The following is a 15570-nucleotide window of genomic DNA, read 5'->3' as shown; positions in this document are numbered from 1 at the left end:
GTCTTCTTAAAATGTGTTCTCTGTATAATTTTTTTAAAGATTTATTTATTTATTTGAAAGGCAGAGCTACAAAGAGGCAGATGCAGAAAGAGAGAGAGAGGTCCTTCATCTGCTGGTTCACTCCCCAGATGGCTACAATGGCTGGAGCTGCACTGATCTGAAACCAGGAGCCAGGAGCTTCTTCCAGGTCTCCCATGTGGGTGCAGGGACCCAAGAACTTGGGCCATCTTCTACTGCTTTCCCAGGCCATAGCAGAGAGCTGGACTGGAAGAGGAGCATCCAGGACTCCAACCGGTGCCCATACAGGATGCCAGCGCTGCAGACAGTGGCCTTACCAGCTACGCCATAGCACTGGCCCCTCTATGTATAATTTTAGCAAGATACTCTGATGTGATCTTGTGTGTGTGTGTGTGTGTGTGTGTGTGTGTTTTTTTTTACTTGGTTTCTTTTAGAATACCTGGCAGGCTGTTCTCTTCTGGATGTGAAAGGAGACACATACCGACCCCGGGGGCATGGACAGCCTTTAGGATGCTGGCTGGAAATTTTTCAAGATTGCATCCTTGAACCTCTGGAAAGCAGCAGAGAACTAACAGTTTATTTCCTGCAGAGAGCCATATGATCTATTGGCGGTAGCAGGGTCCTGGATGGGGTAAGGGGGAAGGGAGGCCATCAGGGAATAGGGTTGTGGGTGGGATGTCTGCCTCAGAAGGATGCTTTGTGCCCAAGAGGTGTCTGTGCTCGTGAACAGAGAGTTGTGCTGTGACGGAACATCTCGCCGGAGCCAGGCGCAGTATCGAGAACCCTGGTTTCCTCCAGCTCTGCTCCACGAAATGTCCAGGGCTGACCCCAGGAGTTGTCTTAGAGTAGACCCAACCCTCCCTCCTCAGCCTCAGGAGTTATGCTCCCAGCCCCACCCCAACCTGCACTCCTCCCCTGCTTAGCCCACCTTTCTCCTTCCCATTCTTGGCCATATCTCTGGAGGGGGTCCTGGCTGCAGCAGTGGGGGTGGGGTTGGAGATGGTGTGGAGGCAGGTATCCCAGGGCCCAAAGGGTCTGCTGGAGGGGGTGTGTGTCACAGAGCAGATTCCCATGGTGCTGTGAGGGGGAGTGGGCTGTGCAATTTCTTTTAGCCAAGAGAGGAGGAGGTCACCATGAGCCCTGGTTGAGGGCTGTCTGAGGAAATGACACACACACACACACACACACACACGCAGGCACTTAGGTGCTCACATGCGAACCCACACTGATATGTGCAAGCACACACCCCCACACTCTCTTGCTCTCTCCTGTTGGTCAACCTGTACTTTGGGTGTTCTGGGCAGGAGAGAGGGGTTTAGTAGGGATTCGGTCTTACGGATATGCTCTGTGTTGTTGCCTGTAAGCCCCCTATTGGTAACACACCTACGCCATTGCTTTCCCTTCAGATCTGAAAACCTCCCTCTGTTCACTTGGAATACATACGCCTCACCCTCCAAGACAGAGTTTTCTCCAGAGCCTGTTGTCCCTGCACAGCAGGGCTCCTGCTCCTGCAGCCGCAATTCCTTCACCCTCCAAGAAGGCTGCCAGGAATGACGAGGGGAGGGGGAAGCCGTGGGCGGTGGCAAAAGGCAGGGCCAGGGAAGAGCCCGGACCCTGCGGCTCCAGCCTGAGGACTCCTCTCTCTGCTCCTTCCCCCTGCTGTTGGTGCTGCTGCTCAAAGCTGCCAGGTGAGTGCAGGTGAATGTGTGGGTGGAGAGCAGCTGGGCTGCCTCAGGGTCTGGTTAAGTTGTGTGAGTGTGTGTGTGTGTGTGTGTGGGTACCCTGGGGTCTAGAGAGGCTTCTCCAGCTGTGATGCGCACACAAATCACCTGGGGATTTTATTACGATTCAGATGTGGTTTAGGAAGTGTGGAGTGTGGGCCTGAGATCCTGTATTCCTGGTGATGCCAGTGTTGCTGCTCCATGGCCATGTTTTCAGTAAAAGATTCTAGAATGTTTTCCAGCCCAGGTGGGGCAAGATAGGATTGATGAGCCTGGGTCTGCACTGCCAGGTCCCACCATCATCACTGGACATCACCTGCCTTATACCTGAACCCCCAGCCACCAAGGGAATCCTGAACATTGTATCCAAAAGAACTAGAGATGCTTAGAAAAACTCTTATCAAAAGCATGATGGAATTTCAAAACAATCTGTTTAGATATTTGAAAATCTACTCAAACTCTGCATTTTCCTTTTCTCTGACATCTCTTGAACTAATCAGTGTTGCTTCTCTGACTAAAATAATTTTTTTAAAGAAGATTTACTTCTTTAATTGAAAGGCATAGTGTCAAGGAAAGGGTGAGGGAAAGAAGGAGGTTGGGAGGCGGAAAGTGGAGGTAGGTAGATGTCGGGGGAGAGAGATAGATATCTTCCATCCCCTGGTTCTCTCCCCAAGTGGCTGCAATATCAGGGCTGGGCCAGGCAGAAGCCAGGAGCTTGGAACTCTATCCAGGTTCCCCACGTGGGTGGCAGGGCACCAAGTACTTGGGCCATCATCTGTTGCTTTTCCAGATGTATTAGCAGGGAGCTGGATGGAAAGCAGAGGAGCCAGGACTAGCACTGGTATCCTGAGATCCCTGCAGCAGCCTAACCCACTATGCCACAAGGCCTACCCCTGACCAAAATCTTTTTTTAAAAGATTTATTTATTTATCTGCAATTCAGAGTCACACACAGAGAGGAGAGGCAGAGAGAGAGAGAGAGAGGTCTTTCATCCACTGGTTCACTCCCCAGTTGGCGGCAATGGCGGAGCTGTGCCGATCTGAAGCCAGGGGCCAGGAGCTTTTTTGGGTCCCCCATGCGGGTGCAGGGACCCAAGGACTTGGGCCATCTTCTACTGTTTTCCCAGGCCACAGCAGAGAGCTGGATCAGAAGTGGAGCAGCTGGGACTAGAACTGGCGCCAATATGGGATGCCGGCACTGCAGGAGGAGGCTTTACCCACTACACCACAATGCCAGCTGCAGACTTATGATACATGTGGGCTGGGGACAGCTGGATCACATTGGGGGAGACTACAGGGTCCCAGGAAAGCAGGAGATGAGGGAGGAGGGAGGGCGGGAGTAAGGGAGACTCCCTTTGCTCTGTAGACTTTGGGAGATGGGGCATAATTTTGTTTGAACCCTCCAGGAGGTCCCCAATCTGTGTGGAAGACATGTGATTTTGGTGATAACAACCTCACCAGGAAGGACAAGGAAGGGTGTCTAGGGTTAGATATGGGGGCTCCAGCCCAAGGGAGTCTCAGGGAAATCTTATTCGCTTTTGTCCCCCTCCCCCTTCCAACCCCCAGAGCTCTGTGGGGAGCTCTGGAGACCTCAGCTGAGTTCTGAGAAGACATTTGGTGTGGGTGTCCAATAAAGGGACTGAATGTATAAGAGCTAGAGGAGGGGGGGGGGAGGGAGAGAGAGAGACAGAGAGTGACGCAAAAGACCCTGGAAACCACTTGAATTTCTGACACCTGGAATATGCCCTGCATTCAACTATTAAATTCCAGGCATGCAGGGAATGTGCTGGACATGTATTCTAGAGGGTGCTGGGCTTGCATTTTCAAATAAGATGAGGCTGGGAGCAAGACTTGAGAATTGACCCAATTGGTGTTTAGTCTGACAACTCTTCAACAGAGCCTGGGCAGAACCCTCAAATCCAGGGACCCAGGGCCTATTTCAGGAGGAGGGTGCAGGCACCCCATCAATGGGGCTGGTTGAGTCCCATCCTGGCAGCCAGCCAAGATGCTCTGGTACTCTCTTGCTTTACAGAGCTGGTGCCTGAGGCCAACAGTGGATAAACAATGAAGCAGTGCGTCTCAACCAGAGGTGATTTGCCCCAAGGACATTCAGCAACATCTGGAGATTTTTTTTTTGTTTGTTTTGTTATGAAGTGGGTGGGAAGGGAGAGGTGTGCTTCTGGCATTTAGTGGGAAGAGATCAGGAATGCTGCTCGATGTTCTACAAGGCACAGGACTTAAAGAATTGCCAGGCTCCCAATGTTGGTAGTGCCAAGGTTGAGACACTTAGTACTAGCACAGGGACACTGGAGACTTTGTTTTGGTCCTTTGTGGAGCTCAAATCAGCCCAAATAAAACTCAGAGTCAAACACGGTGCATGTGTTTAGTGCAGTGGTTAAGATACTGCTCAGGATGCCTGCATACCATATCAGACTGCCTGGATTGAAGTCTGGGCTCTGCTTCACCTTCCAGCTTCCTGCTAATGCACACCTGGGGAGACAGCCATGCTGCCTCAAGTACTTGAGTTTCTGCAGCCTGTGTGGGAGATCTGGGGTCCTGGCTTCAGCCTGGCCTACTCCCAGTTGTTGTAGGCATTTGAGAAGTGAACCAGCAGATGGGAGATTCTCTCTCTCTCTGTCTCTCTCATCTATCAATCATATCTGTCCATCATCTGACTTTTCAGATAAATAAAATGCAAACACTTATTGAGAAACCACTTTTTTCCCCCAGGTACTTCACTAGGTACTCTCCCCTCTAAGGAAGTGACAGGCCTAGTATCCCTGTCTGAAATGCTTGGGACAAGAAGTGTTTTTTGATTTTGGATACTTTTGGATTTTAGAATATTTGTACATACATGGTTAGATCTTGGGGATGAGATCCAATTCTAAACACAAAATTAATTTATGTCTCATGTATACCTATACACCTAGCTTGAAGGTAATTTTATTAACATTTTGATGCACCTGGGTTTTGACTGCCACCCAATCCATGAGGTCAGGCACAGGATTTTCCTCTTGTGGCAGCAGAGCAACACTCAGAAAGTTTTGGATTTTGGAGCATTCAGATTTTGAATTTTCAGCTCAGGGATGCTCAGCTGATAGTGATTTTGTTTTCTTCTTGTCTTGATTTTCAAATTAGGACACAAGCTTTGTTCCTGTATCTATCTAACTTTGTTTACTTTCAATCGTTCATTTCTTCCTCTCAATTCTAGAAGAGTATGTCCCAATTGTGTTTTTCAGTATCCCAATCAGGTTTTCTGCAGAATCTGTCCTACTGCCTTCAAGGTAACTGTCTTATTGGTGATCCTTTTCCTACTCTATTGGTAGTAAGCTGATATATTTGAAAATACATTTGTTCGGCCGGCGCCGCGGCTCACTAGGCTAATCCTCCGCCTTGCGGTGCCGGCACACCAGATTCTAGTCCCGGTTGGGGCGCTGGATTCTGTCCCGGTTGCCCCTCTTCCAGGCCAGCTCTCTGCTGTGGCCAGGGAGTGCAGTGGAGGATGGCCCAAGTGTTTGGGCCCTGCACCCCATGGGAGACCAGGAGAAGTACCTGGCTCCTGCCATCGGATCTGCGTGGTGTGCCGGCCACAGCGCGCCGGCCACAGCGGCCATTGGAGGGTGAACCAACGGCAAAGGAAGACCTTTCTGTCTCTCTCTCTCTCACTGTCCACTCTGCCTGGAAAAAAAAATTTTTTTTTGTTCTCATTTTTGAGAAGTCTGGGGAACAAGGGATAACTGTCATCTTTAGTCATGAGACCACTTTTGCATATTTCTAGGGATTAAATATTTATTGTTTTTAATTACTTTCAAAGATTTATTTCAAAGGCAAAGTGACAGAGAGAATGAGAAAAAGAGATAAGGAGATTTTTCCATTTGCTGGTTCACTCCCCAAATGGCCCTGATGGGACTGGGCCAGGCTGAAACCAGGAGCCAGGAACTCCATCCAGGTCTACATGTGGGAGCAGGGGTCATGGTACTTGGGCCATCTTCTACTCCCTTCCCCAGGACATTAGCAGGGAGCTAGATTGGAAGCAGAGCAGTTGGGACTCTAATGGTCCCTCTGATATGGGATGCCAGCAACGCAGGCAGTGGCTCAACCAATTGAGTCACAATGCTGGCTCCACTTCTAAAATATTTTTAACCTATTTTTGTAGAAAAGAATTTTCAATGGCCTCTGATACATGCACTGTATTCATGGTCTATGATGGAAGTAAAACAGTGGGGACAAGGGGCAGGCAGACATTCAAACTCTGGCTCCTAGAGGCTCAGAACAGTTTTCTCACAGTTGGTAGATGGCGACACACTTTTCTGGTCGGCTGAGACCCTTAGGTTGGTCCCTTGGAAGCATCTCACTCTGTCTCTTCTGACTGCATAAAGATGTCTGTTCTGCCTAATCTGTGGCATGTGCCTTGTTCTTATAGGGGTAAGAAAACAATCTGTAGAAATTTAAATCAGTTTATTTTGTTACAAAAATTATTTGAATTTCAAGCATAGTTTTTTGGTAATACGCATTTCCATGAAATTTTAAAGACCTCTCCTACATGTAGTTTATAAAATTTAATACCCACTTAAAATAGTTTTGTGCATACTCTTGAGTGTTATAAGCTGATATGAGACAGCTTAGGCATGTTTCCTATGCTGCCATGCTAACTTAGAGACACAGGTTATTGTTATATAAAGGGTGATGCCTAAGCAGATTCACTGTTGGGGAGGAAACAGGGTGCTCCGAGTTATGGGAAAAATAACATGAGGATCAAATCATTGAAGAAGCGGAAAAGGAGATATCATAGGACACAGATTTGGATGAGTAGCCTTGGACAGATGTAGGTGCATTTTGAATCTCTAAGATACTAGACAAGGAAGAAAACAGGAGGGTAAGAGACAGTAGTAGTTGTGCATTGTCACATGAAATAATCTCCATTCTCTTTTTTGGCATAAGAGGTTTGCACGATGCTTTGCTCTGTTTGGGTTGCTATAACAAGATATCTCCATCTGGGTAATTTATAAACAACAGAAACTTATGTTTTTCAGATCTGGAGGCCAAGAAGTCCAAGCTCAAGGCACCAGCAGATTCTATGGCTGGTGAAGGCCTGTTCTTCATAGATGGTGCACCCCTCACAGGGTGGAGGGGCCAGAGGGCTCTCACAAACCTTTTTTTTTTATTATTTATTTTGAAATTCAGAGTTACAGAGAGACATACATATATATATATATATTTAGAGTTACAGAGAGATGCATATATATACATACATACACACACATATATATATGAAGATAGAGAGAGAGAGAGAGAGAGAGTATCTTCCATCTGCTAGTTCACTCCCTAGATGGCCACAACAACTGAAGCCAGGAGCTTCAGCTAGGAGCTTCATTTGGGTCTCCCATGTGGGTGGCAGTTACCCACATACTTGGGGCCATCTTCTGCTTTTTCCAGACGCATTAGCAGGGAGCTGGATTGGAAATGGAGCAACTGGAACACAAAGCAGTGCCCATATGGGATGCTGGCATTGCAGGTGGCATCTTTACCTGCTATGCCACAATGCCAGCCCCTACAAACCTCTTTTATAAGGATACTAATCCCATTCAAGAGGGTTTACCTTTCATTATCTAAGGGCTGCTCCTCTTAATATTCTCACTTTGGGTATTAGGTCCCATCATACGCGTTTTGTGGAGCACACTAGCACTCAGACTATGGAACACGGTTTCTGAGAGTGAGGGTTTAGGGTAAATACGAATGATTGAGAACAGCTGCTTGGCACTGAGAAAGGCTGCTGATTAGGCCAAAGATAAAGATGGCAAACTCAGGCTTGTATCATGATGCTGTTTTGGCCAGGGAACTGAAGAATTTCTGAAACCTGTCCTTAACCATGGTTGCCTCTCGCCAAGAATGAGATAAACCTGAAGAACAACCAAGAAGGAGCCAAACTTTGAATTCTTTTCCCATAAGCTCTGCCTTTGCCCCCAAACCCTATGGCGTTTAACTCTGGTAAACTCTTCTGGGTTATCCTCAAAATATTTTCTTTGCTAAACTGGTAAGGTCTAAAGAGCATCAGACTAGAGGAAGCCTTGACATTTGCTTTGTTCATTGCATCTCATCTGTAAGCAGCTCTCTAACCTAATTGCATTTCAGTCGTACCATGTAATGGGAGCAGAGGCTGCCCAAACATACCTGTACACACCTGAGGGCATGGCAGCTGAGGAAGGTGGAGAACAAGAGAATGTAAGTTTGAAGCCAGTGTCAGCGCTGATTTAGTTAAGATGATGTGTTCATAGTATCAGACCTACCCGCCATCACCTGTGTAAGCAGCCATTTTCAAAGGGCAAGCAATCAAAACCACCACCCTGGTCTCTTACTTTTAGCCTTTGGGAAACAATGAATGAGGAAGAGAAAGACCGTAGGGCTGGCATTGTGGCGTAGCAGGTAAAGCCCCTGAAACAATGACATCCCATATGGGCGCTGGTTCAAGTCTCAGCTGCTCCACTTCTGATCCAGCTCCCTGCTAATGGCCTGAGAAAAGCAGCAGGAGATGGCCCAAATACTTGGGCCCCTGCCACCCACATGGGAAACCCAGATGAAGCTCCTGGCTTCAGCTTGGCCCAGCCCTGGCTGTTGCAGCCATCTTGGGGAGTGAACCAGCAGATGGAAGATCTTTCTATCTCTCCCTCTCTCTGTAACTCTGACTTTCAAATGAATTAAAAAAAAAATTTTTTTTTAAAAGACAGACTCTGGTTTCTCCCCACCCTGAGAGCTCCTCTCCATTCCAGCAGCACAGCAGGGGAGGGAAAAGAGAGAGAACAGCCACACACAATTATTTTACATAGGCCACTCAGTTAACTAATAAATAAGTACAACCAAATCCTTGGAGAACTAAAAGGCTTCCTAAAGCTATCCTTGGGTTAGGAGTGATGTAGTGGCCTGCAGCTCCCTCTAGTGGAGAGGGAGCAGTACACGCGCTCTGATCATTGTTCTCTGCCCTGTAACAGGATGTGTGGCCCATTCCTGAGGCGACTGTTACGTGAGGAGAGCCAGCACTCCACCCCTGTGGGGCGCCTCCTGCTTCCTGTGCTCCTGGGATTCCGCCTCGTGCTGTTGGCTGCCGGTGGGCCTGGTGTCTATGGCGATGAACAAAGTGAATTTGTGTGTCACACACAGCAGCCAGGCTGCAAGTCGGCCTGCTATGACGCCTTCCACCCCCTCTCTCCACTGCGCTTCTGGGCCTTCCATGTCACCTTAGTGACTGTACCCAGTGCCCTCTACATGGGTTTCATCCTGTATCATGTGATCTGGCATTGGGAAGAATCAGGAAAGCTGAAGAAGGAGGAGGAGGCCCTGGTCCCTGAAGGGGAGAGCAGTAAGGATGCCTCAGGGACTGGGAACTTGAGGCTCCTCTGGGCCTATGTGGCACAACTGGGGACTCGACTGGTCCTTGAAGGAGCAGCCCTTGGGGGGCAGTACCATCTATATGGGTTCAAAATGCCCAGTTCCTTTGCATGCCGTCGAGAGCCTTGCCTTGGTAGTATAACCTGTAATCTTTCCCGCCCCTCTGAGAAGACCATCTTCCTAAAGACCATGTTTGGGGTCAGTGGGGTCTGTCTCTTCTTTACTCTTTTGGAGCTTGTGCTTCTGGGATTGGGGAGATGGTGGAGGAGCCGGAAGCACCAATCCTCCTCTTCTAACTACTTCCCAACTTCAGAGAGCACTAGAAGTCACAAAGAACCAACCAATACCTTCCCAGTGATGGAAACAAAACAGCAGTTTCGGGAAGCAGGTGAGGAGGACACCAATGACCCTGTTTCTTCCTGCCCCAGTTGTCTGTCCTGATTATCTCCCCCCAGAGCAAAAGTTACAAAGTAGATATCCCAATTCCAGGCCGAGTGTTCTGACAATAGCTCCCAACCCATCTCCCAGTGCTCACTCTCATCAGTTGGATGATACCTTCCAGTGAGCCAGGGGAAGAGTTCTAGTCCATAGTAGCCCTTCCATGAAATCTCTTCCCTCTTAGGAAAAGTCTCACCTTCTCCTTAATTACTTTGCAGCATTATGAAGGCATCTGACTCACCTGAAGGAAACCCTATGATGGGATCTTCTCAATAGCCAGTGAGTGGGGATTCATGTTCATGACAAATTAGAGGCTGTTGAAGCATCTCTAAGGATAAAGGATCTAAGGATGAGCCATGCTGTCTAAAGCATTTCCCGGAAGAGTTCCTGCTTGTGCCTTCTCACCAGAATTCTCTGGGGTCAGCCCCAGAATTTTCAAAGAGTTGGTTCAAGAGTCAGCCAGAAGCCTCTATAAACTGTGCCTCTCCGCTGCCCAGCTCAATAAACGTTGATGACTGTTATGGGCATTCCTGTTGCTGGAGACAACACTCCTTCCTGATTCAGTGACTCCACTTAGCTCTCTTCTGTTCCGAATTCTCTACTACTCCCAACTCCAAAGTCCATGGCCCTAGCCTAGCAGCATATATTACAACCAGAAACTTTGACGTTTCAAACATATAAAACACAGTGTCCCTTAAGAGCTACTTGAGATTTATTCAAACACACAGCCACATCTTTTGGAAAAGTTACTGTAAATTAAGGAGCTTGTGTCCTTAGACCTATGATTGCTCTGATTTTTGCTTACTTTTTATTCTCCACTTCATGCATTGCAGCTGTTTCATGGCCTGTAGCATAGCTGCAACTCATGTGAGAACAAGTCTCCGTTTTTAAACTCAGCCTTCAAACCAGACAGCAAAGCAGTAGGGTTTCCCTGCCGACTCAGGAGTAATAGCAAAAGAGTTCTACATCACAGTGCGATTCAGTAGATAATTTAAACCTGAACATCAGGTGTCTTTGAGTCTCTCAGTCATTCTGTTGGAGAGTGTTTAACCTACCACTTTTTTTTTTTCTCACAAAGATAAGTTACCTGGTTTTGTTTTCTTTTTCAGAATCCAAGATATCCCAAAGCAAGTTAGGAAGGTTCATTTCTTTTTTTATTTGAAAGAGTTACAAAGAGAAGGAGAGGGAGGGGGAAGGGGGAGGGAGAGGAGGTGAGAGAGGGAGGAGGAATGGTGGGAGGTGGAGGAGGAGGGTGGGAGGTGGAGGAGGTGGGGGAAGGAGAGGGAGAAGGAGGAGGAGAGGGAGAGGGAGGGAGAGAGGGAGGAGGAAGGGGAGGGGGAGGGAGAGGGGAGGGGAAGGAGAGGGACAAACACTACATCTGGATCTCTCACATGGGCAGCAGGGACCCAAGTACTTGAGCCATCTTCTGCTGCCTTCCCAGGTGCATTAGCAGAAGCAGAGCAGCCAGGACGTGGACTGGCACTGTGATAAGAGATGCTGGCGTCACAAGTGGGGCTCAACTCACTATGCTACAATGCTGGCTCCCCTGTGTACCAGCTTTTTATGGATATGTTTACAATCCTTTTGGGAAATGTCTAGAAGGCTTATGGTAACTCTGTGCTTAGCTTTGGGAGAAACTGCCAAATTGATTTCCAAGGCAACTTTTATATTCCCACCAGCAATATGTAAGGGTTCCAATTTAGCTACATCCTCACCAACATTTGTTGTTCCATTAAAAAAAAAATTAGGGGCTAGCGCTGTGGCATAGTGGGTAAAACTGCTGCCTGCAGTGCTGGCATCCCATATAGGCCCCAGTTTGGGTCCTGGCTGCTCCACTTCTGATCCAGCTCTCTGCTATGGCCTGGGAAAGCAGTGGAAGATAGCCCAAGTCCTTGGGCTCCTGCACTTGTGTGGGAGACGTGGAAGAAGCTCCTGGCTCCTGGCTTCGGATTGGCGCAGCTCTGGCTATTGTGGGGAGTAAACCAACAGACGGAAGACCTGTCTCTTTAACTCTGCCTTTCAAGTAAAAATAAAATAAAATATTAAAAAAATTCTAGCAGTCCTAGTTGGTGTGAGGTGATATCTTATTATGTTTTTGATTTGCATTTCCCTAATGACTAATGAAGTTGAGCAGCTTACCGTGTTTATTGGCCACTTGTATATCTTCTTTGGAAAAATATCTATGCAAATTCTGCATCGATTTTAAAGTTGGCTTACTTGTATTTTTGTTGTTGCATTGTAAGAGCTCTTTACATATTCTGAATTTTAGATATTTATCATATATATGATTTGTAAATGTTTTCTCCCATTCTGTGGGCTTTCAACTTTCTGAGAGTATTCTTTGATGCACAAAAGATTTTCATTTTGATGAAGCCTACTTTACCCATTTTTCTTTTGAAACTTGTTATTGTGGTATCACATTTAAAGTCATTGCCTAATCCCCATGCTGTGAGAATTTACACCCATGTTTCTATCTATGAATTATATAGTTTTAGTTTTAACATTTATGTCTCTAATTGGTTTTGAGTTCATTTTTTTGTGGTGTGAAGTAAGGGTAAACTTCATTCTTCACCATGTAAATATATTGTTACCGCAGCACTATTTCTTGAAAGGTTATTTTTTTCCCTCCTTGAATGTTCTTGCCACCCTGGTTGAAAATCAATTGAAGAAATATGGAGTTATTTTTAAAGTCTCAATTCAATTCCATTGATTTATATGTTTTTCCTTACATGAGCTGAACCACCTGCAATACTAATGGGAAGTCTCTAATCTAGGGAAGACCACCGAAACCCACATTGGCTTTTCTTAAGCATTAGAACCTCTACCTGCACTGGGTGGGCGCGCCCCATGCTTTCTCTACCAGATGGCTGTCTCCTCTGCTGGGAAAGAAGGCAGTCAGGGGTGCAGGTGATCAGCTCCCAGCAGCTTGTGGGGCTAGACACTCCCATTCCTGCTCGCAGTCCTCAAACCCCAGCAGAGCTGGGCCTCGGTGGGAGCAACAGGAAATCCTTCCGTTCTAGAAACTCAACTAGATTGTCAAGACCGGGTTCCTCTTCCTGGAGAGTGAGGCTGAACCAAACAGGAGCGGCACAGGTGGCGGCTCGCAGACCCCTGCGGCCTTCTAGGCTCTGACAGCTCGGTCAGAACGCCCCTTTGGGCTGGCGGGCCTCCAGAATTCCAGGATTTAAACGGGTCCGAGCCGAGGACGGACGCAGAATTCACCCTCCAAAGTGATGTATCTAGGTTTCCCGCGGGAAATGCCTGCAGCTGTGCGGAGGACCCGCCCACAGTCCCGTCATGCTTCGCGCTCAGGCCCGCGACGTCTCGTGCGTCCTCCGGGCGCCGGAACCCGGAAGCCGCTGAGGCGACCGGGCTGGGCGGCGGCTTAGTTCGCCTCTCGCTGGGTCCCGGGCCTCTGAGGCGAGACTTAAACGTTTTCCGCTCGGGGTTGCGAGCGCGAGTGGCTCCTCCCGCCGTAACCGGCTGAGAGCAGCGACATGGAAGCCGAGGACTTCCAAGACGAGCTGACCTGCTCCATCTGCCTGGATTATTTTGAGGACCCAGTGTCCATCGAGTGCGGGCACAACTTCTGCCGCCGCTGCCTGAGCCGCAGCTGGACGCCGAGTGGCGGCTGCTTCCTCTGTCCCGAGTGCCGGCAGCCGTCAGCGCCCGGCGCGATGCGGCCAAACTGGGCCCTGGCCAGGATGACGGAAAAGAGGCGGCGCCGGCACCAGGGCCCAGCGCCTCAGAACCTGTGCAGCCGCCACCGGGAACCGCTGCGGCTCTTCTGCGAGGTCGACCAGCGGCCTGTGTGCTTGGTCTGCAGGGAGTCCCGGGAGCACCGGGCCCACGCCATGGCTCCCATCGACGAGGCCTTTCAGAACTACCGGGTGAGCCGGCTGTCGCAGTGACCGTTACGGGGCCGCCAGTATTGCCCACGAACGTTCACTTAAACAAACAAACAAACAAAAAAACCCCTCATGGAGTAGCTGTAATTCCCATTTCAGAATGAAAAGCCCCAAAACCCCAAAATGATACATGAGTCTCAGAGATGCGGTTAAAACTAGCATTGGGGGAGGGGCAGTGCAAGCTTCAGCCGTCATTGTATAGGTTTTTCAAGGCATGCCCCTGGGGACCCCTCCTTAAGCTGAAAACCTGCCAAGAGCCTGCGTACCAGTGCTGTCCGGTAGAAACAAGGTGAACCGCCTGTGTATCTTAGAACGCCTAGTAGTGCTAAGCCACAGGTGACGTTAACTTTACGTTATTTAACCCAATTATCCAAAATACTGTTAATTAACGTTTAGGTGAAACTTATCAGGTATTTTACACTTTTTTTCTACAGGTCTTTGAAATCCTTGTGCATTTTACACTTAAAGCATATATCAACTCTGCATTTCACGTGCTTGAATGGTTAATGGATGCTTTACTTGACAGGTCTATACCAATAGATGACATAGAAAACTCACTTAGGAAAAGCCTGACTTGGAGTGATAAGGCTGGTTTTTGTTACTAGTTTCCTTCATCGATTGGGGAAATTACTTAATATTTGGGAATTATCTATCCTTTCTATTTCTCCAGTTAAGAGACAAGTGGAATGTCAGTTGACCTTACTTTGCTCCAGCCACACTTTCTTGCTTTCATTTCAAGTCTGTTCTCTTTCTCTCCCCCTATCCTCAATTCTTCAGATCCTTTTAGCTTCTAGACTGAAGACCTTCCCTGATCATCCTTTCCAGAGTAGCCCTACCCCCTTCCATTACCACCAGTGTAACTCTAATGGTCTCCAACAGAATTGATACTCAGTAAGTACATGAACATACAGATTTAGTGATACAGTGAAAATGTTTTTGTAAAATGTTGTACAGTCTTATCAGCTGACTACAAACAAGAAACATGCAAAGCTGATCTTCGTTTAGTAACCTCTTTGATGCTTAGTATGTGCCAAGCATTGTTCCAGGATCTGGTGCTAAACGGATGAAAAAGACTTGAATTTTGTCTTGTAAGGGATGTAAGCACATAGACCATTAACTTAGGTGTGTGTGAGAGTGAAGGCCTGAGGTCAGACTCATTCTGGGAAGTCCTCCCAGAAAAGTAAACTTTTATCAGTTCTTGAAGGGTGAGTATAATAAAGCAGAGGAGAGAGTATTTCAGCAGATTCAGAATGTGCTGCCATAGAGTAGCATGTGAAATGTGAGAGGGTACTCAGTACTTCAGAGATGTGGAGTAGGAGTTGAGGTTGAAGAAAGGCAAAGGCCATGTCATCAAAGGTCTGTTCACTATACCAAAATGGCAGAGCTTTCTCTTTCTGGCAGTAGGAAGTCAAAAGATTTTAAAGCAGGAATGTTATGATTGTTTGTTTTAGAAAGATTACTTTGGAACCCACATGCATGGATAGAAAAAAAAGACCAATTGGGCTATGTTTGTATCATTTTAAGCAAGAGGTAATAAATAATTAGTGCAGGGCACGAGTGATGAAGAAGAGGCAGTGGATTAATTATGAGCTGGAATGACTTGGTGACCAATTAATTGGTCTTGATAGGTGAGAGAGAGGAAGTTAGGATAGTAGTCCAGATTTCTGGTTTAGGTGTCAAATAGATATTAGGGGTTAATGGTGCCAAAGTATGTAGGAAAAAGAGTGGGCTTTAGGACAGAAGATCCCATGCTCATTTTGGAACATATTAAGTGTAAAGTCACTGATGGGAAGTCTAACAAAGAGGGACAGAAGGTGGTGGGGATAGGAAAAGGGCTCTATGAAGCTAGGGACAGAATATTCTAGAATTGTCATCCTGTCTCTGTCATGGTAGAAGTAAGCAGAGTCTCCCAGGGGGCCACATAGAGAGTAAGATGGGTATGAAGAGAAGGGCCATTTTCTGCTTTCCCAGGCATTAGCAAGGAGCTGGATTGGAACTCAAATTGGCACCCATATGATGCAGGTGTTGCATGTATCAGCTTAACCCACTGTGCCACAATGCTGGCCCGCCCCATATTTCTTAATTTGGTAACTAACTTGCAGT

General features: G+C 47.5%; 2 protein-coding genes across 7 annotated transcripts in view; both read left to right on the top strand.

Moving 5' to 3' along the window:
- Positions 1-452: 452 nt before the first annotated feature.
- LOC100349542 (gap junction gamma-3 protein) lies at positions 453-10080 on the top strand. Of its 3 annotated transcripts, XM_017337863.4 has the most exons (4): positions 453-649; positions 1425-1706; positions 8725-9509; positions 9778-10080. In XM_017337863.4, exons 3-4 carry the CDS (start codon positions 8726-8728, stop codon positions 9783-9785), a joined length of 792 nt encoding a protein of 263 aa, XP_017193352.1. In that variant the 5' UTR covers positions 453-649; positions 1425-1706; position 8725; the 3' UTR covers positions 9786-10080. The 3 variants fall into 3 exon arrangements, with proteins under 3 accessions (XP_017193352.1, XP_089177079.1, XP_089177078.1); XM_089320953.1 differs by lacking the exons at positions 453-649; positions 1425-1706 and adding an exon at positions 7844-7960; XM_089320952.1 differs by lacking the exons at positions 453-649; positions 1425-1706 and adding an exon at positions 8019-8161.
- Positions 10081-12877: 2797 nt separating this feature from the next.
- Positions 12878-15570, top strand: part of TRIM4 (tripartite motif containing 4) — a 55029-nt gene continuing 52336 nt past the window's right edge. For all 4 annotated transcript variants that reach the window (XM_089320951.1, XM_002721876.6, XM_051847935.3 and 1 more), the window contains exon 1: positions 12878-13449. In XM_089320951.1, the coding sequence (XP_089177077.1) occupies positions 13057-13449 (393 nt within the window). In that variant the 5' untranslated portion in view covers positions 12878-13056. The remainder of the gene's footprint in view (positions 13450-15570) is intronic.

Source organism: Oryctolagus cuniculus, chromosome 19 (genome assembly GCF_051225735.1).
Source record: "Oryctolagus cuniculus isolate XC-2025 breed Fujian yellow rabbit chromosome 19, ASM5122573v1, whole genome shotgun sequence".
Lineage (NCBI taxonomy): Eukaryota > Metazoa > Chordata > Mammalia > Lagomorpha > Leporidae > Oryctolagus > Oryctolagus cuniculus.
Note: the sequence above shows the minus strand (reverse complement) of the source record. Positions and strands in the feature narration are given on the sequence as shown.

What these genes read in the sequence shown, in the direction of transcription:
- LOC100349542 (XM_089320952.1), top strand. Translation starts at nt 8,118, where the DNA reads ATGAGGAAGAGAAAGACCGTAGGGCTGGCATTGTGGCGTAGCAG. An exon ending in CTGGCATTGTGGCGTAGCAG is followed by an intron (nt 8,162 to 8,724) that starts GTAAAGCCCCTG and finishes GCCCTGTAACAG; the next exon opens with GATGTGTGGCCCATTCCTGA.